This window comes from Doryrhamphus excisus, chromosome 4, assembly GCF_030265055.1.
Source record: "Doryrhamphus excisus isolate RoL2022-K1 chromosome 4, RoL_Dexc_1.0, whole genome shotgun sequence".
In the NCBI taxonomy this organism is placed as follows: domain Eukaryota; kingdom Metazoa; phylum Chordata; class Actinopteri; order Syngnathiformes; family Syngnathidae; genus Doryrhamphus; species Doryrhamphus excisus.
Window position 1 is genome coordinate 3,484,679 of NC_080469.1, and position 23,641 is coordinate 3,508,319.

A 23,641-nucleotide genomic window follows, 5' to 3' on the forward strand; every position below is an offset into this window, starting at 1 on the left:
CTGTTTGTACTGATCCAATGCTTGTTTCTTTGGTGAAACACAATACACCGGGGTCTTCAATCAAAACAACAAACAATGAATTAACACAAGAAGCTAAATTTTTCAAAGTGCAACAGTTTCTCTGAAAAAACAAAAAACTTTTTTTTATTTTATTTTTAAATGTCTCTTTAGCAGAAGATCTGCAAGGAGAAGGCATACCGTCTTCTGCTACAGAAAGATTGTTTGTTTCGCGTCAATACCCGTACGATCCTGAGTGAACAGTCATTTCCACATTGCTGTACCATCAGTGAACATGCTATAATTCTCATAGCTTTTACCTACTGGGCTTTAAGCAGCGTTATTTTACACGATCTCACGTCAGACTTGGGCGTAAACGTCCTTTCAAATGATCTGTGTTTTGTCATGTGATGTCCGTCCATTCACTCTTTAATGTCTGGTTTTCCGCCATGGTTGAGCCATGAGCCATGGTTTTCTCGCTTCTCGGCCATTCATTCATTCATTCATTCATTCATTGCTTCCTTCCTTCCTTCCTTCCTTCCTTCCTTCCTTCCTTCCTTCCTTCCTTCCTTCCTTCCTTCCTTCCTTGCTTGCCTGCTCGCTTGCCTGCTCGCTGGCTTGCTCGCTTGCTTGCTTGCTTCCTTGCTTGCTTGCTTGCTTCCTTGCTTCCTTCCTTGCCTCCTTCCTTGCCTCCTTCCTTGCTTCCTTGCTTCCTTCCTTCCTTCCTTCCTTGGTTTTTTTCACAATGTAGTGGCGCTTAGGCATAATCTAGCAAGGTTCCCTTCCTTCCTTCCTTCCTTCCTTCCCTCCTTGCTTGCTTCCTTGCTTGCCTGCTCGCTTGCTTGCTCGCTTGCTTGCTTCCTTGCTTCCTTGCTTCTTTGCTTCCTTCCTTGCTTCCTTCCTTCCTTCCTTCCTTCCTTCCTTGTTTTTTTTCACAATGTAGTGGCGGTTAGGCATAATCTAGCAAGGTTCCCTTCCTTCCTTCCTTCCTTCCTTCCTTCCTTCCTTCCTTCCTTCCTTGGTTTTTTTCACAATGTAGTGGCGGTTAGGCATCATCAAGCAAGGTTCCCTTCCTTCCTTCCTTCCTTCCTTCCTTCCTTGTTTTTTTTTCACAATGTAGTGGCGGTTAGGCATAATCTAGCAAGGTTCCCTTCCTTCCTTCCTTTCTTCCTTCCTTCCTTCCTTCCTTCCTTCCTTCCTTGGTTTTTTTCACAATGTAGTGGCGGTTAGTCATAATCTAGCAAGGTTCCCTTCCTTCCTTCCTTCCTTCCTTCCTTCCTTCCTTCCTTGGTTTTTTTCACAATGTAGTGGCGGTTAGGCATAATCTAGCAAGGTTCCCTTTCTTCCTTCCTTCCCTCCCTCCCTCCCTCCCTCCCTCACTCCCTCCCGCTTATCCTCTCAATTCAATTCAATTCAAAACACTTTATTTATCACCCAGGGGCAATTGTAAGGACACAAAGAGCAGCATATGGAATCAATAATAAACGAGGACAAGTAGACACAGACACAACTGAACACACACATACCTAGAAGAATAAATAGTAATTACATATCAAAGAAAAAAAGTAAAATAAGTACATTGAAGGTTGTGCAAAATCTGGACAGGATATTAAATTAAGTCCTTAAACCTTAACTACACATGTTCACTAACAGTACATGCAATTTTATTTTGCTCTTGCAGTTTAGTGCTCGTTATTTGGCATCTTTGTTGATCAGGCCCTAATACTGTATACCCCCTTTGTTGTTTGAATTAACTTCATCCAAAAAGATGAGCAAAAGAATATATATTATTATACATAATAGACTCAACATAATAGAATTAACTGGTTTTAAACTCTTAAAATATGAAATGATAATCTTAAATTGGTTCCACATATTTGTTTCATCTGCAGCAGAGAGGAAGGGCTAACGAGTGCTCAAAGCGTGCTTCGGCGTCTCGGTTTGGACCCGACTTTGGAAGACTGCATAGCCACTTTGAGAGTGTGTCAGATTGTTTCTACACGGGCTGCACATTTGTGTGCCGCCACTCTCGTGGCAGTGCTTCGGCAGATCCGGGACAATAAAGCGGCGGAGAAGCTTCGCACCACCATCGGAGTGGATGGCTCTGTCTACAAGAATCATCCAGAGTAAGTTCTGCTTCCCATCACGTGTTTCAAATTAGGAACAAAGAAAGAAAAAAATGTCAATAAATGTGACATAAAATGTCAATGTTCTGAGCTTCATTTGAATTGCTGTTATTGCAGGCAAACAATGTCAGATGGGCCACATGAACATATAATAATAGCGTATGGATTATTGCTGTAGTGCTCACTGAATAGAATAGTCCCTTATTGTTGTTGTAACAAGTACAATGAAATCGGCTCAGCATTGCGAATGGAGCCACGACAAAGAGGCTCGCATGTGGAGGTCTCCAATACAAAAGGACTATTAATATTTGCCACTTATTCGTAGTGTTCCTTTTGTCCAGACAATGTAAATGCGAACATAGAGCCGCTGATAAGATATGCTGTCTATTAAGAGATGGAACCATGGGATTTTATCCACAAAGGACTATACAGTAGCACCTGTCCTTGGTTGTGTCATGAATGGTTGTGTCAAAAAGGAATGATTTCACTTGAAAACAAACTTGAAATTTCTGTGAATCATATTTCTATTTCAAATGCTACTACTTATTGTGTTGTATTGCAATGTATTGTATCATTTTTCATAGCTTGTGAAGAATAAGAGAAGTCACACAAAAAAGTCCTATATGGGAACATTATTAATGTAACAGTGAAGAAATATTTCTTAAGAAATAGACATGCAAACATGTCTAACAGACAAGTTTAGTTGCTGGGCAAAGAGAGAGAGAGAAAACCTAAATAGAAAACTTGGAAATACCAGAAACTTTTACAAAGTGTATATTAGAACTAGTGCTAGCGATAATGAAAATTGTTGCATTTGTTGCAAATAGGGCTGCACGGTGGTCGAGTGGTTAGCGCGCAGACCTCGCAGCTTGGAGACGAGGGTTCAATTCCACCCTCGGCCATCTCTGTGTGGAGTTAGCATGTTCTCCGCGTGGGTTTTCTTCGGGTACTCCGGTTTCCTCCCACATTCCAAAAACATGCTAGGTTAATTAGCGACTCCAAATTGTCCATAGGTATGAATGTGAGTGTGAATGGTTGTTTGTCTATATGTGCCCTGTGATTGGCTGGCGACCGGTCCAGGGTGTACCCCGCCTCTTGCCCGAAGACAATTGGGATAAGCTCCAGCACCCTCCGCGACCCTCGTGAGGATAAGCAGTATTAATACTTTGAAATTTTGATGGGCTTGCCACCTGTGGGAGTGACCAGGATGGATAGGATCAGGAACGAGTACATCAGAGGGACATTACCTTGGAGATGAAACTTAATGCATTTCTCACATCTTTTTTCATAACCTTTACCCAGGTTCTCGAGGAGGCTCCACAAGATGGTACGACGGCTAGTGCCTGACTGTGACGTTCGTTTCTTGAGGTCTGAGGTTGGCAGCGGGAAAGGCGCCGCCATGGTAACAGCTGTTGCCCTACGCCTCGCCGCTCAAAATGCTGAGCGTCAACGCATTCTTGACACTCTGCGTTTGAATCACGAGCAGCTGCTCAAAGTAAAAAATCGAATAAGCGAAGAAATGGCGCGAGGCCTGTCAAAGCAAGAACACGATCAGGCCAGCATCAAGATGCTTCCGACGTTTGTCGGGTCCATTCCAAATGGAACAGGTAGCTCTTAACACATACTGCAAAGTGCCTTCCATGACTTGAAAATTGCAGGTAACTGTTCTGTGTCTTTAGAACATGGCGATTTCTTGGTTTTGGACCTTGGAGGCTCAAGTTTTAGAGTGCTGCTTGTCCGCGTGAGAAGTGGAAAGACACACAATGTTGACATGCATCATAAGATCTACAATATCCCACAGGAGACAATGCAGGGCACAGGTGAAGAGGTAAAGTATCATTGCACTTATAGAGGTTTTGTTCATAAATTATATATAGGAATATGTCATTATAACAGGCTGCACAGTGGATGAGTGGTTAGCGCGCAGACCTTACAGCTAGGACACCAGGGTTAAATTCCACCCTCGGCTATCTCTGTGTGGAGTTTGCATGTTCTCGCCGTGCATTGCATGGTTTCTTCCCACATTCCAAAAACATGCTAGGTTAATTGGGGACTCCAAATTGTCCATAGGTATGAATGTGAGTGTGAATGGTTGTTTGACTATATGTGCCTTGTGATTGGCTGGCCACCAGTCCAGGGTGTACCCCACCTCTCGCCCGAAGACAGCTGGGATAGGCTCCAGCACCCCCCACGACCCTCGTGAGAAAAAGCGGTAGAAAATGAATGAATGAATGAATATGTCAATATAACAGGCTGCACAGTGGTTGAGTGGTTAGCGCGCAGACCTCACAGCTAGGAGACCAGGGTTAAATTCCACCCCCGGCTATCTCCGCGTGGAGTTTGCATGTTCTCGCCGTGCATTGCATGGTTTCCTCCCACATTCCAAAAACATGCTAGGCTAATTAGCAACTCCAAATTGTCCATAGGTATGAATGTGAGTGTGAATGGTTGTTTGACTATATGTGCCCTGTGATTGGCTGGCCACCAGTCCAGGGTGTACCCCACCTCTCGCCCGAAGACAGCTGGGATAGGCTCCAGCACCCCCCACGACCCTCGTGAGAAAAAGCGGTAGAAAATGAATGAATGAATGAATATGTCAATATAACAGGCTGCACGGTGGATGAGTGGTTAGCGCGCAGGCCTCACAGCTCGGAGACCAGTGTTGAATTCCACCCTTGGCTATCTCTGTGTGGAGTTTGCATGCTCTCGCCGTGCATTGCATGGTTTCCTCCCACATTCCAAAAACATGCTAGGCTAATTAGCGACTCCAAATTGTCCATAGGTATGAATGTGAGTGTGAATGGTTGTTTGACTATATGTGCCCTGTGATTGGCTGGCCACCAGTCCAGGGTGTACCCCACCTCTCACCCGAAGACAGCTGGGGTAGGCTCCAGCACCCCCCACGACCCTTGTGAGTATAAGCGGTAGATAATTAATGAATGAATGGATATTTATAGAGCCCTCTAGACATGAAATAACACCCCTACAGTCAGCTTTCCATTCATATTACCCATTATAGTTGACTCTGTTGCTGTTGCCGTTTTGCCAGGTCTCACAGCTAGGAGGCCCGGGTTCGATTCCCCGCTCGGGCATCTCTGTGTGGAGTTTGCATGTTCTCCCCGTGCATGCGTGGGTTTTCTCCGGGTACTCCGTTTTCCTCCCACATTCCAAAAACATGCTAGGTTAATTGGCGACTCTAAATTGTCCATAGGTATGAATGTGAGTGTGAATGGTTGTTTGTCTATATGTGCCCTGTGATTGGCTGGCCACCAGTCCAGGGTGTACACCGCCTCTCGCCCGAAGACAGCTGGGATAGGCTCCAGCGTGAGGAAAAGCGGTAGAAAATGAATGAATGAATGAATGTCAATATAACAAAATACAACAATAGGGAAATATGAACAACACAACAAAGAATATATTAAAAATGAAAATAACAAATATCCATCTTATCACACTAGAAGCCTATCAGTCTCATACTGATACAGCTCTTGGGATTGGGATTGATCGGTATTTGGATTGATCTGGTCACCCAAAGCGTACAGCCCACCTTCTCAAAAGCTTTCTCCGATTTTGGATCAACATTTGCAATTAAAATTTGAACATTTGACACTTATGGATTTGTTCTAGCGCCGTTACTGTTTCGTCGCCATTTTTCAAAAGTCAAAGAAGCTATCAAGATGAATTGTTGACAAGTTCCATGTTTTAGATACAGAGGTTATATGGTTAACTATCTCATAAACCTCAAGTGAAAGAAACAAAAAAAAGCTCAGGAAATAATTGTTTTCTATACAAAAGACCATTTTTTTAACCAAAAAAATCCTTTACGGCATCATTTTAATGCGTGTCAGTACACAAGCATACTGTATATGATGGAAGAAATGACGTGCATAATTTGTTTTTTTTTGTGGGGTGTAACAGCTTTTCACACACATTGTGGACTGCATGGCCAACTTTCTGGAAAACATGGGTATGAGTGGAGCATCCTTACCGTTGGGATTCACATTCTCTTTCCCCTGTCACCAAAGCAAACTGGATCAGGTGAGGATGTTTGTACCTTGATTCATCTCTACTTCACATACCTCAACTTTAGATGGTATGGTACGCTCCAGTTGAAAAATGGCAAGAATTGTCATTTTGCACTGTTGGATCTTAAGGAGGTTCTCAGTAGGATTTCATAAAATGCAAATAGAAGAAATGGGAGTGAGACAAAAATTGTAATGGTAATGGTTTTATTTCATTTGAACATGCATCAGATTACAATTGAATGCATCCCATAATCAGTTCACAGTTCCACATGTCCAAAAGGAGTAGGAAGAAGCAAAGCTTATTAAATCCTACCCCTCCATCTGGTACTTTTACAATCAGTAACTGTTACATTTGATCACTTCCTGCTTTCATAATATAATTTAATTGTTTTTATATTAAATTAAATTTAATTTTATAAAATTTTATATTATTTTATATTATTTTATTTTATTTTATTTTATTTTATTTTATTTTATTTTATTTTATTTTATTTTATTTTATTTTATTTTATTTTATTTTATTTTATTTTATTTTATTTTATTTTATTTTATTTTTGTCACATGCCGAAGTACGAGGTGATATGAGCATCCAATGCCATAATGGGTACCATAGTAAGTGTCAATATAGTGATATATATAGCACATCATGACTGGTTCAAGACTCTTCATCCTTGTATTTAGCAAACATCAACTGCTTGTATTGTTTCTTGAATTGGCTCATCGTTGTGTATTGTTTGAGTTCCTTACTCAATCCATTCCATAGTTTGATTCCACATACTGAAATGCTATGGCTTTTTAACGTAGTCCTAGCATAGAAGTGTTTCAAATGTACTTCTTCCCTGAGATCATATTTCTCCTCTCTTGTAGAGAAGTATTGGATGACATTTTTAGCTAATTTGTTATTTTTAGCCTTATGCATTATTTTAGCTGTTTGAAGATGAACTATATCAGCAAGTTGAAGTATTTGTGATTTTAGAAATAAGGAGTTAGTATGTTCTCTGTCGGCCGCATTATGATTTATCCTTACTGGCCTTTTTTGCAGTACATTGAGCGAGTGAAGATTGCTTTTATAGTTATTAGCCCATATTTCCACACAATGGATGAAGCTTGAATTGACTATAACCTTAACATATGAACTAAACTTGACCGTCTCTCAACTTTTCAATGGAAAATGTCCTACTGTTCGGTATTTCAAGGAAAGTGGCCCCTGAACCTGATTTTTTTTGCAGAGTGTCATCAGCAAGCTGCAACAGAGAAACTGGAGGAGTTCTGACATCCTTTAACTAAAAAAAAAAAAAAAAAATTGAAAATTTGAAGTGTAGCCATTCTTTGTAATTATTAAATTATTTGCACAATATTTCTTATTTTCAGGGTATTCTTCTGAAGTGGACTAAAGGCTTCAAAGCGAGTGGTTGTGAAGGACATGACGTTGTTACATTACTTAAGGATGCTGTGCGACGCCAAGGGGTTAGTACACGCAGCATGACATATTATCACATGATTACATGACCAAGGCGCATTATTCAAAAATTTAAATGTTTTAATAATCACATTTTTATTCAATAACATTTAATGGATTGTTAAAAAAAATGTTGTTGTCGGCAATAATGATTTCATGAACTTGCAAGACAGACAGAAAAAAAGCAATGGGATTACATTAACACAGTATCATTATCAGTGTTTTTTTTTTCATGGTAATTTGGGAAGCTAAAGTCGATGAATTAGACGTAGAATTTGCTATTACAGAAGTGCATAATACAACACAAGCTATTGTAAATCTTGCAATCTAAAGGTCTTTAAATATTGGTTAATGTGGTATTTATTTCTTTGTGTGTTGTCACAACTTGCAGGAATTCAACATAACATTTGTGGCTGTAGTTAATGACACAGTAGGAACCATGATGACTTGTGGTTATGAGGACCCTAATTGTGAGGTGGGACTCATTGTTGGTAAGTGCGCCACCATCTTTCAGCCAAATTTAGTTTCTTTGCATATAAATTGTTTCAGTGCACCAATTTTGAGTGCCCAAGTATTTTATTTTATTTTTTGCTTTGCATTCCATGTAATTCCTACTTCTAATTCAGGCACAGGGACCAATGCCTGCTACATGGAGGAAATGCACAACATAGAAGTGGTTGATGGTGATGACGGCCAGATGTGTGTCAATATGGAATGGGGTGCATTTGGTGAAAATGGCGAACTGGATGACATCTTCACGCAGTTTGATCGTGTTGTCGATGCATCCTCAAACTATCCTGGAAAACAGAGGTAAGGAAGGGCAGTCTATCGTATTCACATACATGCTGTGACTTTAAATTGAATGTAACTTGCTGCGTGCCTACCACCACTGCTCAGAACCATCTTTTTTTTTATTTTTAAATGGCAGCCAGAAAGTGTTTTTGCTGAATTGTGTATATAAACTGGAGTCAGGTTGCAAAGTGAAGTATGACCCTTATGGCAAGTGCATTGTGGACAAAAAAAAAAGGCAAATGTCAAACAGTACTATACTCTGTCGAGTACAAACATGACAACACATTTACGCAGACATCACAGTGATGCGGATATAACTGGAAATGTAAGAAAACAATGGTAATTGTTATGGTAATGGTTTTATTTCATTTGAACATGCATCAGATTACAATTGAGTGCATCCCATAATCAGTTCACAGTTCCGCATGTCGAAAAGGAGTAGGAAGAAGCAAAGCTTATTAAATCCTACCCCTCCATCTGGTACTTTTACAATCAGTAACTGTTACATTTGATCACTTCCTGCTTTTCCTAATATAGTATTTTTATTTTTATTTTTATTTTTATTTTTATTTTTATTTTTATTTTTATTTTTATTTTTATTTTTATTTTTATTTTTATTTTTATTTTTATTTTTATTTTTATTTTTATTTTTATTTTTATTTTTATTTTTATTTTTATTTTTATTTTTATTTTTATTTTTATTTTTATTTTTATTTTTATTTTTATTTTTATCACATACCGAAGTACGAGGTGATATGACCATCCAATTACATAATGTGTACCATAATGTAGTTCTTCCCTGAGATCATATTTCTCCTCTGTTGTAGAGAAGTGACATTTGGATGGCATTTTTAGCTAATTGGTTATTTTTAGCCTTATGCATTATTTTAGCTGTTTGAAGATGAACTATATCAGCAAGTTGAAGTATTTGTGATTTTAGAAATAAGGAGTTAGTATGTTCTCTGTAGGCGGCATTCTGAATTATCCTTACTGGCCTTTTTTGCAGTACATTTAGCGAGTGAAGATTGCTTTTATAGTTATTAGCCCATATTTCCACACAATAAGTAAGATATGGTAGAACCAGAGAGCAATAAAGAGCGTGGAGTGATTTCTGATTTTGCTTTGTTCAATATTGGAATATTATTCTTACTTTTTCCCAGGATAATATAATATAATGAACATTTGAAATATTCCACATATGAATATTTCAGTATTTTAAGGCTCTGCCATCATCAAGCAATTTCCATGTTGAATCAACAACAAGCTTCTGTCATCAATTAGCCTTATTAGCTTGGCATAGCAGTCAGCATTCCTCTTTCCGTCTTAAGTATTAAGTATTAGTCATTTTAGAAATAAGGAGGAACACATATGCTACAAAGTGTACCCGGGTCATTTAGCCGGCCATTACCACATGATTCAAAGAAGGCAAAAGAGATCAACTGGGCGATAGCTACTTTTATTGCTGTTTTTGATGTAACAATTAAATTCTTTGTAATATATCAATATATCAAATAGTAACACAAACGTACCAAACCAAACCCCAAATTTTATGTATCTTTGCATCCCTAGTATTTATAAATTATTACCAACTTAAGGTGTATGAGGTGGGTTTTCGCACACTAATACAAAAAATCCTGTTTTTTCTCCTTCAAGGTATGAGAAGATGATTAGTGGCATGTACCTTGGCGAGATTGTGAGACATGTGCTGATGGAATTCACTGCAAAAGGCTTGCTGTTCAGAGGCAAGCTGTCTGAGAGACTCAAGACCCGGGGCATCTTTGCCACAAAATTCTTGTCACAGATTGAAAGGTAAGGATTATACACTTGTCTTGTCATCGATCTCTTGTTCGTCTTATTTGCTTACCATTGTTGGTAAGCAAATTCATTGTATGTCCCCGTTAATATATGTCATACTATTCAGTTTTCAACCCATAATTCGCCTCAGGTTTCGTACACCATTTCGGTTTTTGTAGTACAGTACTGCACATAACAAAGTAGTTTGTTCGGCCTGTACTGTGTCTTCCCATGAAATCGAGTCAGGCAAGCCCAGACGTACCACAGAGAGAGCACGAGGATGTCAGAAAGAAAGAGGAATGCTATAAAAATTCATTCAGATTTACATTTATTCAGATTGATGATGCAGGCACCTTGATTTTTTTTTTAAGTATTGTATTTACTTGCCTCCCCCCCCCCCCCCGCCCCAACAACTGATTGCATTTTTCCTCCACATTTCCATAAATAGCGCAACACCACCAGTAAATGTTGCTGTTTACCAGAAGTATTGGCAAATGACAGTTATTTGACAGCTATATATATAATGACGTCTTGTTATTATCAGAATTATTACCTTGAAGTGTCAACAGAGTGAAACTGCAAGACACAGAAATTACAGCCTTTGGTGGTGGTGATGATTTGAAGGACCAGGGGGCTTCACCAATAAAGGTTGCGCACACACAAAACAGGGCCGGACAGTTTTTATATGTCGTTTTCCACACCAAGTACTGTATCTTACCTTTAAAAACACAACCTGGCGTGAGAATGCGAACACCGGTGCACACACTTCATAGATGGCGTACACATTTTTTGGAGACATGGCAAAAAGGCAAGGCACATTTGAAGTGATGACGTTAGAATTAAACATACAAAAAATAATAATAATAATTAAACATACAAAAAAGATGTGTCAATAATTGCATGAAAACATCGAAAGCATCTATTGATTTGGTGGAAAGTGTTATTTCACACGAGACATGAATATAATTTGTCATTTATCATAAACACATCGAGTGGTTAGCGCGCAGATCTCACAGCTAGGAGACCAGGGTTCAATTCCACCCTCGGCCATCTCTGTGTGGAGTTTGCATGTTCTCGCCGTGAATGGTTTCTTCCCACATTCCAAAAACATGCTAAGTTAATTGGCGACTCTAAATTGTCCATAGGTATGAATGTGAGTGTGAATGGTTGTTTGTCTATAAGTGCCCTGTGATTGGCTGGTGACCAGTCCAGGGTGTACCCTGCTTCTTGCCCGAAGACAGCTGGGATAGGCTCCAGCACCCCCCGCCACCCTCGTGAGGATAAGCGGTAGAAAATGAATGAATATTTATAGAGCCCTCTAGACATGAAATAACACCCCTACAGTCATCTTTCCATTCATATTACCCATTATAGTTGACTCTGTTGCTGTTGCCGTTTTGCCAGGTCTCACAGCTACGAGGCCCGGGTTCGATTCCCCCCCGCTCGGGCATCTCTGTGTGGAATTTACATGTTCTCCCCGTGCAAGCGTGGGTTTTCTCCGGGTACTCCGGTTTCCTCCCACATTCCAAAAACATGCTAGGTTAATTAGCGACGCCAAATTGTCCATAGGTATGAATGTGAGTGTGAATGGTTGTTTGTCTATATGTGCCCTGTGATTGGCTGGCCACCAGTTTAAGCAAAAGCGGTAGAAAATGAATGAATGAATTTATCATAAACACAAACATATTGGATCCGGACTAAAAGATACATGAAAACCACAATGCAGCGCTTGAATACTTCATTTTATGTTATAATCATGATAATATTATGTGTTCCATTAATATTGATGATAACAAACATCAGGTTGTCAGTTAAATAATTCTGTGGATTTAAGATCACAAGGCTACTGTGTCCTTATTTCTAAGGTTTTCAATTTTCTTTGGATGGTTTATCAAAAATAAAATATACTATATATGTATTGCAAATGGCCAATATGTCATCAATAGCCTTATTTGTGTGGACAATGTCAGTTACTCTTTCCTTTTTCGAGGGTGGCCGTGAAAATCCACTCCTTCATCTGTATGCACTCTATGGGTTTCCAGTCATGGAAACAAATATTAGACCGGCCTTGTTTCTTCAATTTTGGCTTCATTTTAATGGCTGCTACCACTACAAGTATGTTACTTAAAGAATATAAAGAATGCCTAAAAGCACTTTTTCTGCAGTACAATGCCATAGGCTTTTGATGTAAGAAATGAGTGAGTGAATGAGTGATTTTGGTTATTATATAAAAAAAAAACATGGAAAATGCTATATACTCTCTTGAATTTGCACAAATGAATAGTTGTACTAGACATCAAAGTGAAAAAAAAATATGAGCCGGAAATCACAAATACTTCAACTTGCTGATATAGTTCATCTTCAAACAGCTAAAATAATGCATAAGGCTAAAAATAACCAATTAGCTAAAAATGTCATCCAATACTTCTCTACAAGAGAGGAGAAATATGATCTCAGGGAAGAAGTACATTTGAAACACTTCTATGCTAGGACTACGTACATTAAAAAGCCATAGCATTTCAGTATGTGGAATCAAACTATGGAATGGATTGAGTAAGGAAATCAAACAATGCACAACGATGAGCCAATTCAAGAAACAATACAAGCAGTTGATGTTTGCTAAATACAAGGATGAAGAGTCTTGAACCAGTCATGATGTGCTATATATATCACTATATTGACACTTACTATGGTACACATTATGGCATTGGATGCTCATATGACCGCCTACTTCGGTATGTGACAAAAAATTAAATTAAATTAAATTAAAAGTCATATCACCTCGTACTTTGGGATGTCACATACCGAAGTACGAGGTTTAATTTAATTTAATTTAATTAAATTTTTTGTCACATACCAAAGTACGAGTTAATTTTAATTTTAATTTTAATTTTAATTTTAATTTTAATTTTAATTTTAATTTTAATTTTAATTTTAATTTTAATTTTAATTTTAATTTTAATTTTAATTTTAATTTTAATTTTAATTTTAATTTTAATTTTAATTTTTGTCACATACTGAGGTATGAGGTGATATGACTTTTAATTTTAATTTTATGTAATTTTTGTCACATACTGAGGTATGAGGTGATTTTAATTTTAATTTTAATTTTAATTTTAATTTTAATTTTAATTTTAATTTTAATTTTAATTTTAATTTTAATTTTAATTTTAATTTTAATTTTAATTTTAATTTTAATTTTAATTTTAATTTTAATTTTAATTTTAATTTTAATTTTAATTTTATGTCACATACCAAGGTACGAGGTGATATGAATTTTAATTTTAATTTTAATTTTATGTCACATACCGAGGTACGAGGTGATATGAATTTTAATTTTAATTTTAATTTTAATTTTAATTTTAATTTTAATTTTAATTTTAATTTTAATTTTAATTTTAATTTTAATTTTAATTTTAATTTTAATTTTAATTTTAATAAACTTAAAACTATATTCGGAAAGCAGGAAGTGAACAAATGTAACAGTTACTGATTGTAAAAGTACCAGATGGAGGGGTAGGATTTAATAAGCTTTGCTTCTTCCTACTCCTTTTGGACATGTGGAACTGTGAACTGATTATGGGATGCACTCAATTCTACTTCTACTCTTCTTTAGGGGACTAAATGATGAAATACTTATTTTACGCTAGACAGTTTCTTATCAACGTTGTCTCTTTCTTCCAAAGTGACCGCTTGGCCATGAGGCAAGTCCGTTGCATCCTTCAGCACCTGGGTCTTGTCACTTCGACCTATGACGACAGCGTCCTCGTTAAGGAGGTCTGTGGCGTGGTGTCCCGACGTGCGGCGCAGCTCTGCGGCGCCGGCTTAGCCGCTGTGGTTGACAAGATAAGACAGAACCGCCACTTGCAGCAGCTCGTTGTTACAGTTGGAGTCGACGGCACCCTTTATAAGATGCACCCTCAGTAAGTAGCATTTATTCTTTTATCATATATCTGAATAAATAAATAAAAATTCTGATCATATTTTGCTCTTTTATTTTGAATTCAAAGTTTCTCCAGGATCATGCAAGATACCTTGCAGGATTTGGCACCCCAGTGCAAGGTGACTTTCCATAAGTCCGAGGATGGAAGTGGCAAAGGAGCCGCACTGATAACCGCGGTGGCCTGTAGAATCAAGAGCGATGATCCCGATCTGAGTGGTTAATCGCCGGAGCTCAACTCTCACATTATGTGCCTTGTCGGTGTGCATATTATATCCACCTAAAGACTATCTGCTCTTTATTTGACTTATTCTCTTTGTTGACTCCATAGTAATGGGAGCTGACAATGGTGTGAATGATTTGATGGACCTTTGCGTTACGCTTGAAAAAACAAAAATGGCAGCTATTTGCTGTATGCATTATATAGTTTTTCCAATTGAATTTCCTGAAAGGTTATCCTTGACCTCTTTGACGCAGTAAAAGATTCAAAATGCAGTATAAAGGAAACGGCTAATGGATTGTGTAGTACGGATGTTTTATATATCACAATATAAGATTCTAAATGAAGTATAAAGGAAACGGCTAATGGATTGTGTAATACGGATGTTTTATATATCACAATATAAGATTCTAAATGAAGTATAAAGGAAACGGCTAATGGATTGTGTAATACGGATGTTTTATATATCACAATATAAGATTCTAAATGAAGTATAAAGGAAACGGCTAATGGATTGTGTAATACGGATGTTTTATATATCACAATATAAGATTCTAAATGAAGTATAAAGGAAACGGCTAATGGATTGTGTAATACGGATGTTTTATATATCACAATATAAGATTCTAAATGAAGTATAAAGGAAACGGCTAATGGATTGTGTAATACGGATGTTTTATATATCACAATATAAGATTCTAAATGAAGTATAAAGGAAACGGCTAATGGATTGTGTAATACGGATGTTTTATATATCACAATATAAGATTCTAAATGAAGTATAAAGGAAACGGCTAATGGATTGTGTAATGCGGATTTTTTATATATCACAATATAAGATTCTAAATGCAGTATAAAGGAAACGGCTAATGGATTGTGTAGTACGGATGTTTTATACACTACCGTTCAAAAGTTTGGGGTCACCCAGACAATTTTGTGTTTTCCATGAAAAGTCACACTTTTATTTACCACATGAGTTTTAAAATGAATAGAAAATATAGTCAAGACATTGATAAGGTTAGAAATAATGATTTGTATTTGAAATAATAATTTTTTCCTTCAAACTTTGCTTTCGTCAAAGAATCCTCCATTTGCAGCAATGACAGCATTGCAGACCTTTGGCATTCTAGCTGTTAATTTGTTGAGGTAATCTGGAGAAATTTCACCCCACACTTCTAGAAGCACCTCCCACAAGTTGGATTGGCTGGATGGGCACTTCTTGCGTACCATACGGTCAAGCTGCTCCCACAACAGCTCAATGGGGTTTAGATCTGGTGACTGCGCTGGCCACTCCATTACAGATAGAATACCAGCTGCCTGCTTCTTCTCTAAATAGTTCTTGCACAATTTGGAGGTGTGCTTTGGGTCATTGTCCTGTTGTAGGATGAAATTGGCTCCAATCAAGCGCTGTCCACAGGGTATGGCATGGCGTTGCAAAATGGAGTGATAGCCTTCCTTATTCAAAATCCCTTTTACCTTGAACAAATCTCCCACCTTACCAGCACCAAAGCAACCCCAGACCATCACGTTACCCCCACCTTGCTTGACAGATGGTGTCAGGCACTCTTCCAGCATCTTTTCAGTTGTTCTGCGTCTCACAAATGTTCTTCTGTGTGATCCAAACACCTCAAACTTTGATTCGTCCGTCCATAACACTTTTTTCCAATCTTCCTCTGTCCAATGTCTGTGTTCTTTTGCCCATATTAATCTTTTTCTTTTATTGGCCAGTCTCAGATATGGTTTTTTCTTTGCCACTCTGCCCTGAAGGCCAGCATCCCGGAGTCGCCTCTTCACTGTAGATGTTGACACTGGCGTTTTGCGGGTACTATTTAATGAAGCTGCCAGTTGAGGATCTGTGAGGCGTCTATTTCTCAAACTAGAGACTCTAATGTACTTATCTTCTTGCTTAGATGTGCAGCGGGGCCTCCCACTTCTCTTTCTACTCTGGTTAGAGCCTGTTTGTGCTGTTCTCTGAAGGGAGTAGTACACACCGTTGTAGGAAATCTTCAGTTTCTTGGCAATTTCTTGCATGGAATAGCCTTCATTTCTAAGAACAAGAATAGACTGTCGAGTTTCACATGAAAGTTCTCTTTTTCTGGTCATTTTGAGCGTTTAATCGACCCCACAAACGTGATGCTCCAGATACTCAACCTGCTCAAAGGAAGGTCAGTTTCATAGAGTCTCTAACCAGCTAAACTGTTTTCAGCTGTGCCAACATGATTGCACAAGGGTTTTCTAATCATCCATTAGCCTTTTGACGCAATGAGCAAACACATTGTACCATTAGAACACTGGAGTGATAGTTGCTGGAAATAGGCCTCTATACACCTATGTAGATATTACACTAAAAACCAGACATTTGCAGCTAGAATAGTCATTTACCACATTAACAATGTATAGAGTGTATTTCTGATTAGTTTAAAGTTATCTTCGTTGAAAAAAACAGTGCTTTTCTTAAAAAATAAGGAAATTTCTAAGTGACCCCAAACTTTTGGACGGTAGTGTATATCGCAATATAATATTCTAAATGAAGTATAAAGGCAACGGCTAATGGATTGTGTAATACGGATGTTTTATATATCGCAATAAAAATTACCCCGCAAAAAAATACAATGTATAGTTTCAAATACGTACATTAGGATAAAACTTATCCCAATATTTGTTGTACTTTGTACACATATACTTCAAAATTAAATGTCGGAATTGAATTTTAAATGTGTTATGTCGACCTATATCATAATCCCTCGTTTATCGCAGTTCATTGGCTTAATACCTGACTGTGATAAGTGAATTTCTGTGAAGTACAGAGGCATTCTGTGGAGAGTACTGCAGTAATACGGAGTACTGCATTACCTAATTCAGATTGTATGACCAGTGTTAGTTTGGTTCGCATTACCGGAAATAATTTGGATCCATTTTCAGGCACAGACAAGGTGTTCAGGGGTTCCGTTTTTTTTGGGGGGGGGACGACGCGGGATTGGGTTTTTTGCCTTTTTTGCAGATGATTGGGTTCAGCTAGGTTCATCCAGGTGTGACCCTTCAAATCTCACTGGATCGGTTCACAGCCGAGTGTGAAGTCCGAATCCATGGTTCTCGCCCCCCCCGGACAAGGGTCGCCATCTCCGGGTTGGTGATCCAGCCCCAAGTGAAGGAATTTAGGATTCCTCGGGGGAAGACCCAGTGCACGATCTGCCGAGGAGCTGGACAAAGGTGCCAGGGAGAGGAAAGTCTGGACTTCCCTGCGACCCGACAGTTCAAATCCCAGAACAAAAATACATTTTATTATGTAAAGGCTGTACTTAGGCAATAACCATGCATTTAAACACTACTGGAATATATTATAAAAAAGGAACTAAAACTTGGGCTGCACGGTGGTCAAGTGGTCAGGGTTCAATTCCACTTTCGGGCATCTCTGTGTGGAGTTTGCATGTTCTCCCCGTGCATGCGTGGGTTTTCTCCGGGTACTCCGGTTTCCTCCGACATTCCAAAAACATGCTAGGTTAATTAGCGACTCCAAATTGTCCATAGGTATGAATGTGAGTGTGAATGGTTGTTTGACTATATGTGCCCTGTGATTGGCTGGCCACCAGTCCAGTGTGTACCCCGCCTCTCACTTAAAGACAGCTGGGATAGGCTCCAGCACCCTCGCGACCCTCGTGAGGATAAGCGGTAGAAAATGAATGAATGAATATTTATAGAGCCCTCTAGACATTAAATAGCACCCCTACAGTCATCTTTCCATTCATATTACCCATTATATTTGACTCTGTGGTTGTTGACATTTTGCCAGGTCTCACAGCTAGGAGGCTCGGGTTCGATTCCCCGCTTGGGCATCTCTGTGTGGAGTTTGCATGTTCTCCCCGTGCATGCGTGGGTTTTTTCCGGGTACTCCGGTTTCCTCCCACATTCCAAAAACATGCTAGGTTAATTAGCGACTCCAAATTGTCCATAGGTATGAATGTGAGTGTGAATGGTTGTTTGACTATATGTGCCCTGTGATTGCCTTTTCTTTTATCATGTGACTGGTCTCCACTTTCCACTGAGATGTCTTGAGGGTATGCTGCCATTTAAAGTGCCTGACGTAGCCGTCCTGTGTGTTTGTCTTCTGGTGTTGCCTTGGAGATAATTCATCACCTCTTCCTCTGCATTGAGTTATTCCGTTGTGCCGTGTTCCATCTGCCAACTGAATACGTCTCCCGCTGAAACGTGTCATCAAAATTTTGAATCTCGTTCGATGTCATTATAACGATGCGGGATGTTTTTCATGTTGGATGTTGTCGCTCGTTGGTATGTCATTCTTTGTGTGGTTCCACGTTGACGAGATGGCCTTCATCATCACTTTCTTGCTCTTCTGCTATTTTTCTATCTGAAAGACTCTGCTTGTCATCTTCTCTTCTTTATTGTCTCCTCTTCAAGTCCGAAAAAATACAACATTGTCTTCATTTTGTGCTACAAGGACAGCTGCCTTGGAGGAGGTAGCCTGTCAGTATTGTGGCTATATTTTAATCCATAATTCATTCATGCTTTCTCCTGCATCTCAATGCTGTAATAACATTATCCGCTCTTGGTTACTCTTTCATTGTCCATCATGCTTATTTTGGTCAATGAAGTATATAGGCTTATTATTACTATTATTATAGTAATGGTAATGGTTTTATTTCATTTGAACATGCATCAGATTACAATTGAATGCATCCCATAATCAGTTCACAGTTCCACATGTCCAAAAGGAGTAGGAAGAAGCAAAGCTTATTAAATCCTACCCCTCCATCTGGTACTTTTACAATCAGTAACTGTTACATTTGTTCACTTCCTGCTTTCCTAATATAGTTTTAATTTTAATTTTTTAATTTTTTTAATTTTTTGTCACGTACCGAAGTACGAGGTGATATGACCATCCAATGACATAATGGGTACCATAGTAACTGTCAATATAGTGATTTGTTCACTTCCTGCTTTCCTAATATAGTTTGTTTTTTTTTTGTAATTGTTTTTTTGTAAAAAAAAATATTATTTAACAAATTATTATTATAAAAATGTTGAATTTTTTAAACATTAAAGATTTTTCAAATTGAAAAAATATATATATTTTTTTATTTTTTGTCACGTAGCAAAGTAGGAGGTGATATGAGCATCCAATGACATAATGGGTACCATAGTAACTGTCAATATAGTGATTTGTTCACTTCCTGCTTTCCTAATATTGTTTGGGGTTTTTTTGTAATTAAAAAAAAATATTTAAAATAAAAAACAATATTTAACAAATTATTATTATAAAAAATATTATTACATTTTTAAACATTAAAGATTTTTTTTAATTAAAAAAAGATATATATATATTTTTATTTTTTGTCACGTACCAAAGTTCAAGGTGATATGAGCATCCAATGACATAATGGGTTTTAGCTGTTTGAAGATGAACTATATCAGCAAGTTGAAGTATTTGTAATTTTAGAAATAAGGAGTTAGTATGTTCTTTGTAGGCGGCATTATGAATTATCCTTACTGGCCTTTTTTGCAGTACATTTACGAGTGAAGATTGTTTTTATAGTTATTAGCCCATATTTCCACACAATAAATAAGATATGGTAGAACCACAGAGCAATAGAGTGTTTGTTCAATATTGAAATATTATTCTTACTTTTTCCCAGGATAATATAATATAATGAACATTTGAACTATTCTACATATGAATATTTCAGTATTTTAAGGCTCCGCCATCATCAAGCAATTTCCATGTTGAATCAACAACAAGCTTCTATCATCAATTAGCCTTATTAGCTTGGCATAGCAGTCAGCATTCCTCTTTCAGTCTTCAGCCGATTGCTCTTCATTAACCCCGTTGGGAACATGTGGGTCTCCTTCAAACGTTCCACGTGCAAGTAACCAAGTCTTGTTTCCCAGAGATGATACTCCTTTGGTCGCCATTTTTCCACACATTAAATTTTCATACAGTTTTTGTACAGCATAATTCTTAGCTCTTTCGTTTGTGTTGTTAGGAATGGAATATTTTCTTTTTGTTGGAAATAAGTTTTGAGATAGATTAGCTTTTAGACATGTATCATAATAATCATGATGCATGATGGCTAGTACAAACACACCTTGTTCGTATTGTTACCCTCACACAAACACACACAAACACACACACACACACACACACACACACACACATTGTCGAGATGAGCCACTTTTTGTTATCTCAGTCTGAGGAGCGCTTAGTTGTCCAGACTGTCTGCAGGAAATAAGAAGGTTCCTCTTCAGATATGAATTGGACTTTCATTGGCCGCCAGTGGCTTTCTCTCCAGTGCTGGCATTGCAGTTGCTTATACTCACGCCTGTTGGTACAACTTTGGCCTCAAAGGTGTATTTCACAGCTGATAAAATGAAATAACCTGGGCCCATAACCTATTAGCATCTTCTCATTGCGTGCGGGAGTCAAGCAAATGAACATCAACTTATGTAACCTTAGGGTGTATTCATTGCAAACAGCAATCATGAGCTCAGTTTCATGAATATTCCGTCATTTTCTGGTGCAACACAAAGTCAGAGCCTAGTACAAAACAATCAAAGGCGTACTTTTTAAATATTTAACAGAAATACTGAAAACAGCATAGCATTTGCACGGCACAACAGCAGCATAATGAATAAAAGAAAGATGATTTTATGTATTACATTACTGTGCAGACAGTCCAGAATTGACTTTATTAAGTAAACATAACATCACATAAACATCACTTTTAACAAATTCATACAAAAAACATGCATGCAACACAGGACGCTATATTCATCTTAAAATATAGTTATAGTCATCTATTTTCATATTAAATGGAGCTGTATGAGCAGGCCAGGGAACGTTTAACAATGTATTTTGCTTTGATATCATGCCATTCACATTTTTAACTTACCTTTTATACATTTTAAGAAATTTTAGTTTTTGTGTTACTACCTCAGTCTTCCATAAGTGGGTCAAAAATGACCCGGTCAGGTTGTGTTCTTGAAATATCTTTGTAATGAAGATTTTTTTTATTATTTTATATTCCAGGTATTTCTCAAAAACATGTTTTTGATATCATGCCATTCCTTTTTTTAACTTACCTTTTATACATTTTAAGAAATTTTAGTTTTTATGTTACTACCCCAACCTTCCATAAGTGGGTCAAAAATGATTCCGTCAGGTTGTTTTCTTGAAATATTTTCATAATGAAAATTTTTTATCATTTCATATTCCAGGTATTCCTCAAAAAACATGTTTTTGATATCATGCCATTCACATTTTTAACTTACCTTTTATACATTTTAAGAAATTTTAGTTTTTATGTTACTACCCCAAACTTCCATAAGTGGGTCAAAAATGACCCGGTCAGGTTGTTTTCTTGAAATATCTTTTAATGAAGATTTTTTATCATTTCATATTTCAGGTATTCCTCAAAAAACGTGTTTTTGATATCATGCCATTCACATTTTTAAGAATTTTTAAAGAAATTTTAGTTTTTGTGTTACTACCCCAACCTTCCAATAAGTGGGTCAAAAATGACCCGGTCAGGTTGTTTTCTTGAAATATCTTTGTAATGAAATTTTTTTTATCATTTCATATTCCAGGTATTCCTCAAAAAACATGTTTTGATATCATGTCATTCATATTTTTTAACTTACCTTTTATACATTTTAAGAAATTTCAGTTTTTGTGTTACTACCCCAACCTTCCATAAGTGGGTCAAAAAATGGAATCCAATAGGAACCTTTGATTCTTATCAACTTATCAACTCCTAAATATAATACTAAATATCATACAAGTGATTATTCCTAACCAAAATGGCAAAATTGGCATAAAAACACATTGATTCTAGTATGGGTCATTTTTGACCCACTTATGGAAGAGTGTAGGGTCCAGTCACTCATGCATCTTAAAGGGTTAAAGGCTAATACACCTATTATGCTAATTTTTCAATCTATTTAATGAGTTGTGGACTTCTATAGAGCAGCTACACACAATAACCAGCACTAAAAGCTGTCGAGTTCTTCCAGAATCTGCACCTATTCAGCTGTATTTCTTTGGATTTTGTGCTTCTCGGGAAAAGGGATGAGTTTAATTTATTCCACCCACAGAAATTAACAATAAACGGCGATTTATCTTTTAAAATGTCCACTTTGAACATACAGCCAAGACATGTCTCAATGGTAAGTAGCTTTAGCATTTTAGCATCACGTCCTTTTTTTTTTGCGGGACTTTGAGCCCATAATTGTGGTGGGAAACGGCTATTAGCAACCCCCGTATGCACACTCTATAATGCTACACAGACACTTTTGCTCCATGAATTAAACGAAATAAACACATGACACTGATAAACTGTTACTTACTGCTTGCTTTTCTGACTCTTTGACACAACTTAAGTCACGTTGGAAAACTTCAGCAAGTTTGTCGGCTATTCCAGCTGCATACTGGCCTCCTCCATGTTCATGAGACAGTCCAATGCATTTTTTTTTTGCTGGTAGGGAATCGGGAACTCCAACGTGGCGTCTTTAGGAATTGTAAACAAATAGCTTGTCATGGTTTAACACGAGAATACAACATTTAAACTACATTTATAGGTCAGAAAAGTAGATAAAGCATAATATAATAAGTCCACTTTAAAGGATACCGTACAAAGACGCATCTAAGACAAAGTTGTGTTTCTTTATGAAACAATCGCCAATAACAGTAACACAAGTACATGCAATACAAAAACATACAACATGAATAAATTAACAACATTTATGAACATTTAAAGAAATACAGTGGTGCCTTGGTTAATGTCATGAATTTGTTCCACTTAAGGTCCGACTTAAACCAGAACGGACTCTAACCAAAGCAAATTTTCCTCATAGAAAATCATGTAAATAAAATTAATCCATTCCATATCTACAAAAATGATAACACAAAACACATTATAGACAATAATTAAAGTTTTACATTGTAATTACAAATGACTAATGAATGGACAACATGTTTTTGTACTCATGCCACAAAACAATCTATCTAGAGAGGTTTTCTAGAATGTACAATTTTGCATAAAAAAAAAATTAAAACATGATATATTTTACATCATTTTACCAGTAATGGACAAAAAAAAGGACAACAACAATATATACAGTAAACCTGGGATATATCGGATTCAATTGTTCCCACTGGTTTTGTCCGATATAAGCGAAATCTGTTATATGCGTATACCGGAAAATGTCCGTTTTACACATATATCGGATTTATATCCGGTATATGCGTAAATCGGATTTTATCCGTTATAAAAAGGC

At 37.4% G+C, this 23,641-nt stretch overlaps 1 protein-coding gene across 2 annotated transcripts in view; it reads left to right on the plus strand.

Moving 5' to 3' along the window:
• The window catches only part of hk2 (hexokinase 2), a 41,997-nt gene extending 18,442 nt beyond the window's left edge, over nt 1-23,555 (plus strand). Inside the window, exons 9-18 of one of the 2 annotated variants that reach the window (XM_058069764.1) lie at nt 1,890-2,123; nt 3,426-3,730; nt 3,803-3,951; nt 6,042-6,161; nt 7,520-7,615; nt 7,999-8,098; nt 8,234-8,417; nt 10,053-10,208; nt 13,880-14,116; nt 14,204-23,555. In XM_058069764.1, coding sequence (XP_057925747.1) covers nt 1,890-2,123; nt 3,426-3,730; nt 3,803-3,951; nt 6,042-6,161; nt 7,520-7,615; nt 7,999-8,098; nt 8,234-8,417; nt 10,053-10,208; nt 13,880-14,116; nt 14,204-14,357 — 1,735 coding nt within the window. In that variant the 3' untranslated portion in view covers nt 14,358-23,555. Of the gene's footprint in view, nt 1-1,889; nt 2,124-3,425; nt 3,731-3,802; nt 3,952-6,041; nt 6,162-7,377; nt 7,616-7,998; nt 8,099-8,233; nt 8,418-10,052; nt 10,209-13,879; nt 14,117-14,203 lie in introns of those variants that run through there. The other variant, XM_058069765.1, reaches the window with a different exon arrangement.
• The last annotated feature ends 86 nt before the right edge of the window (nt 23,556-23,641 follow it).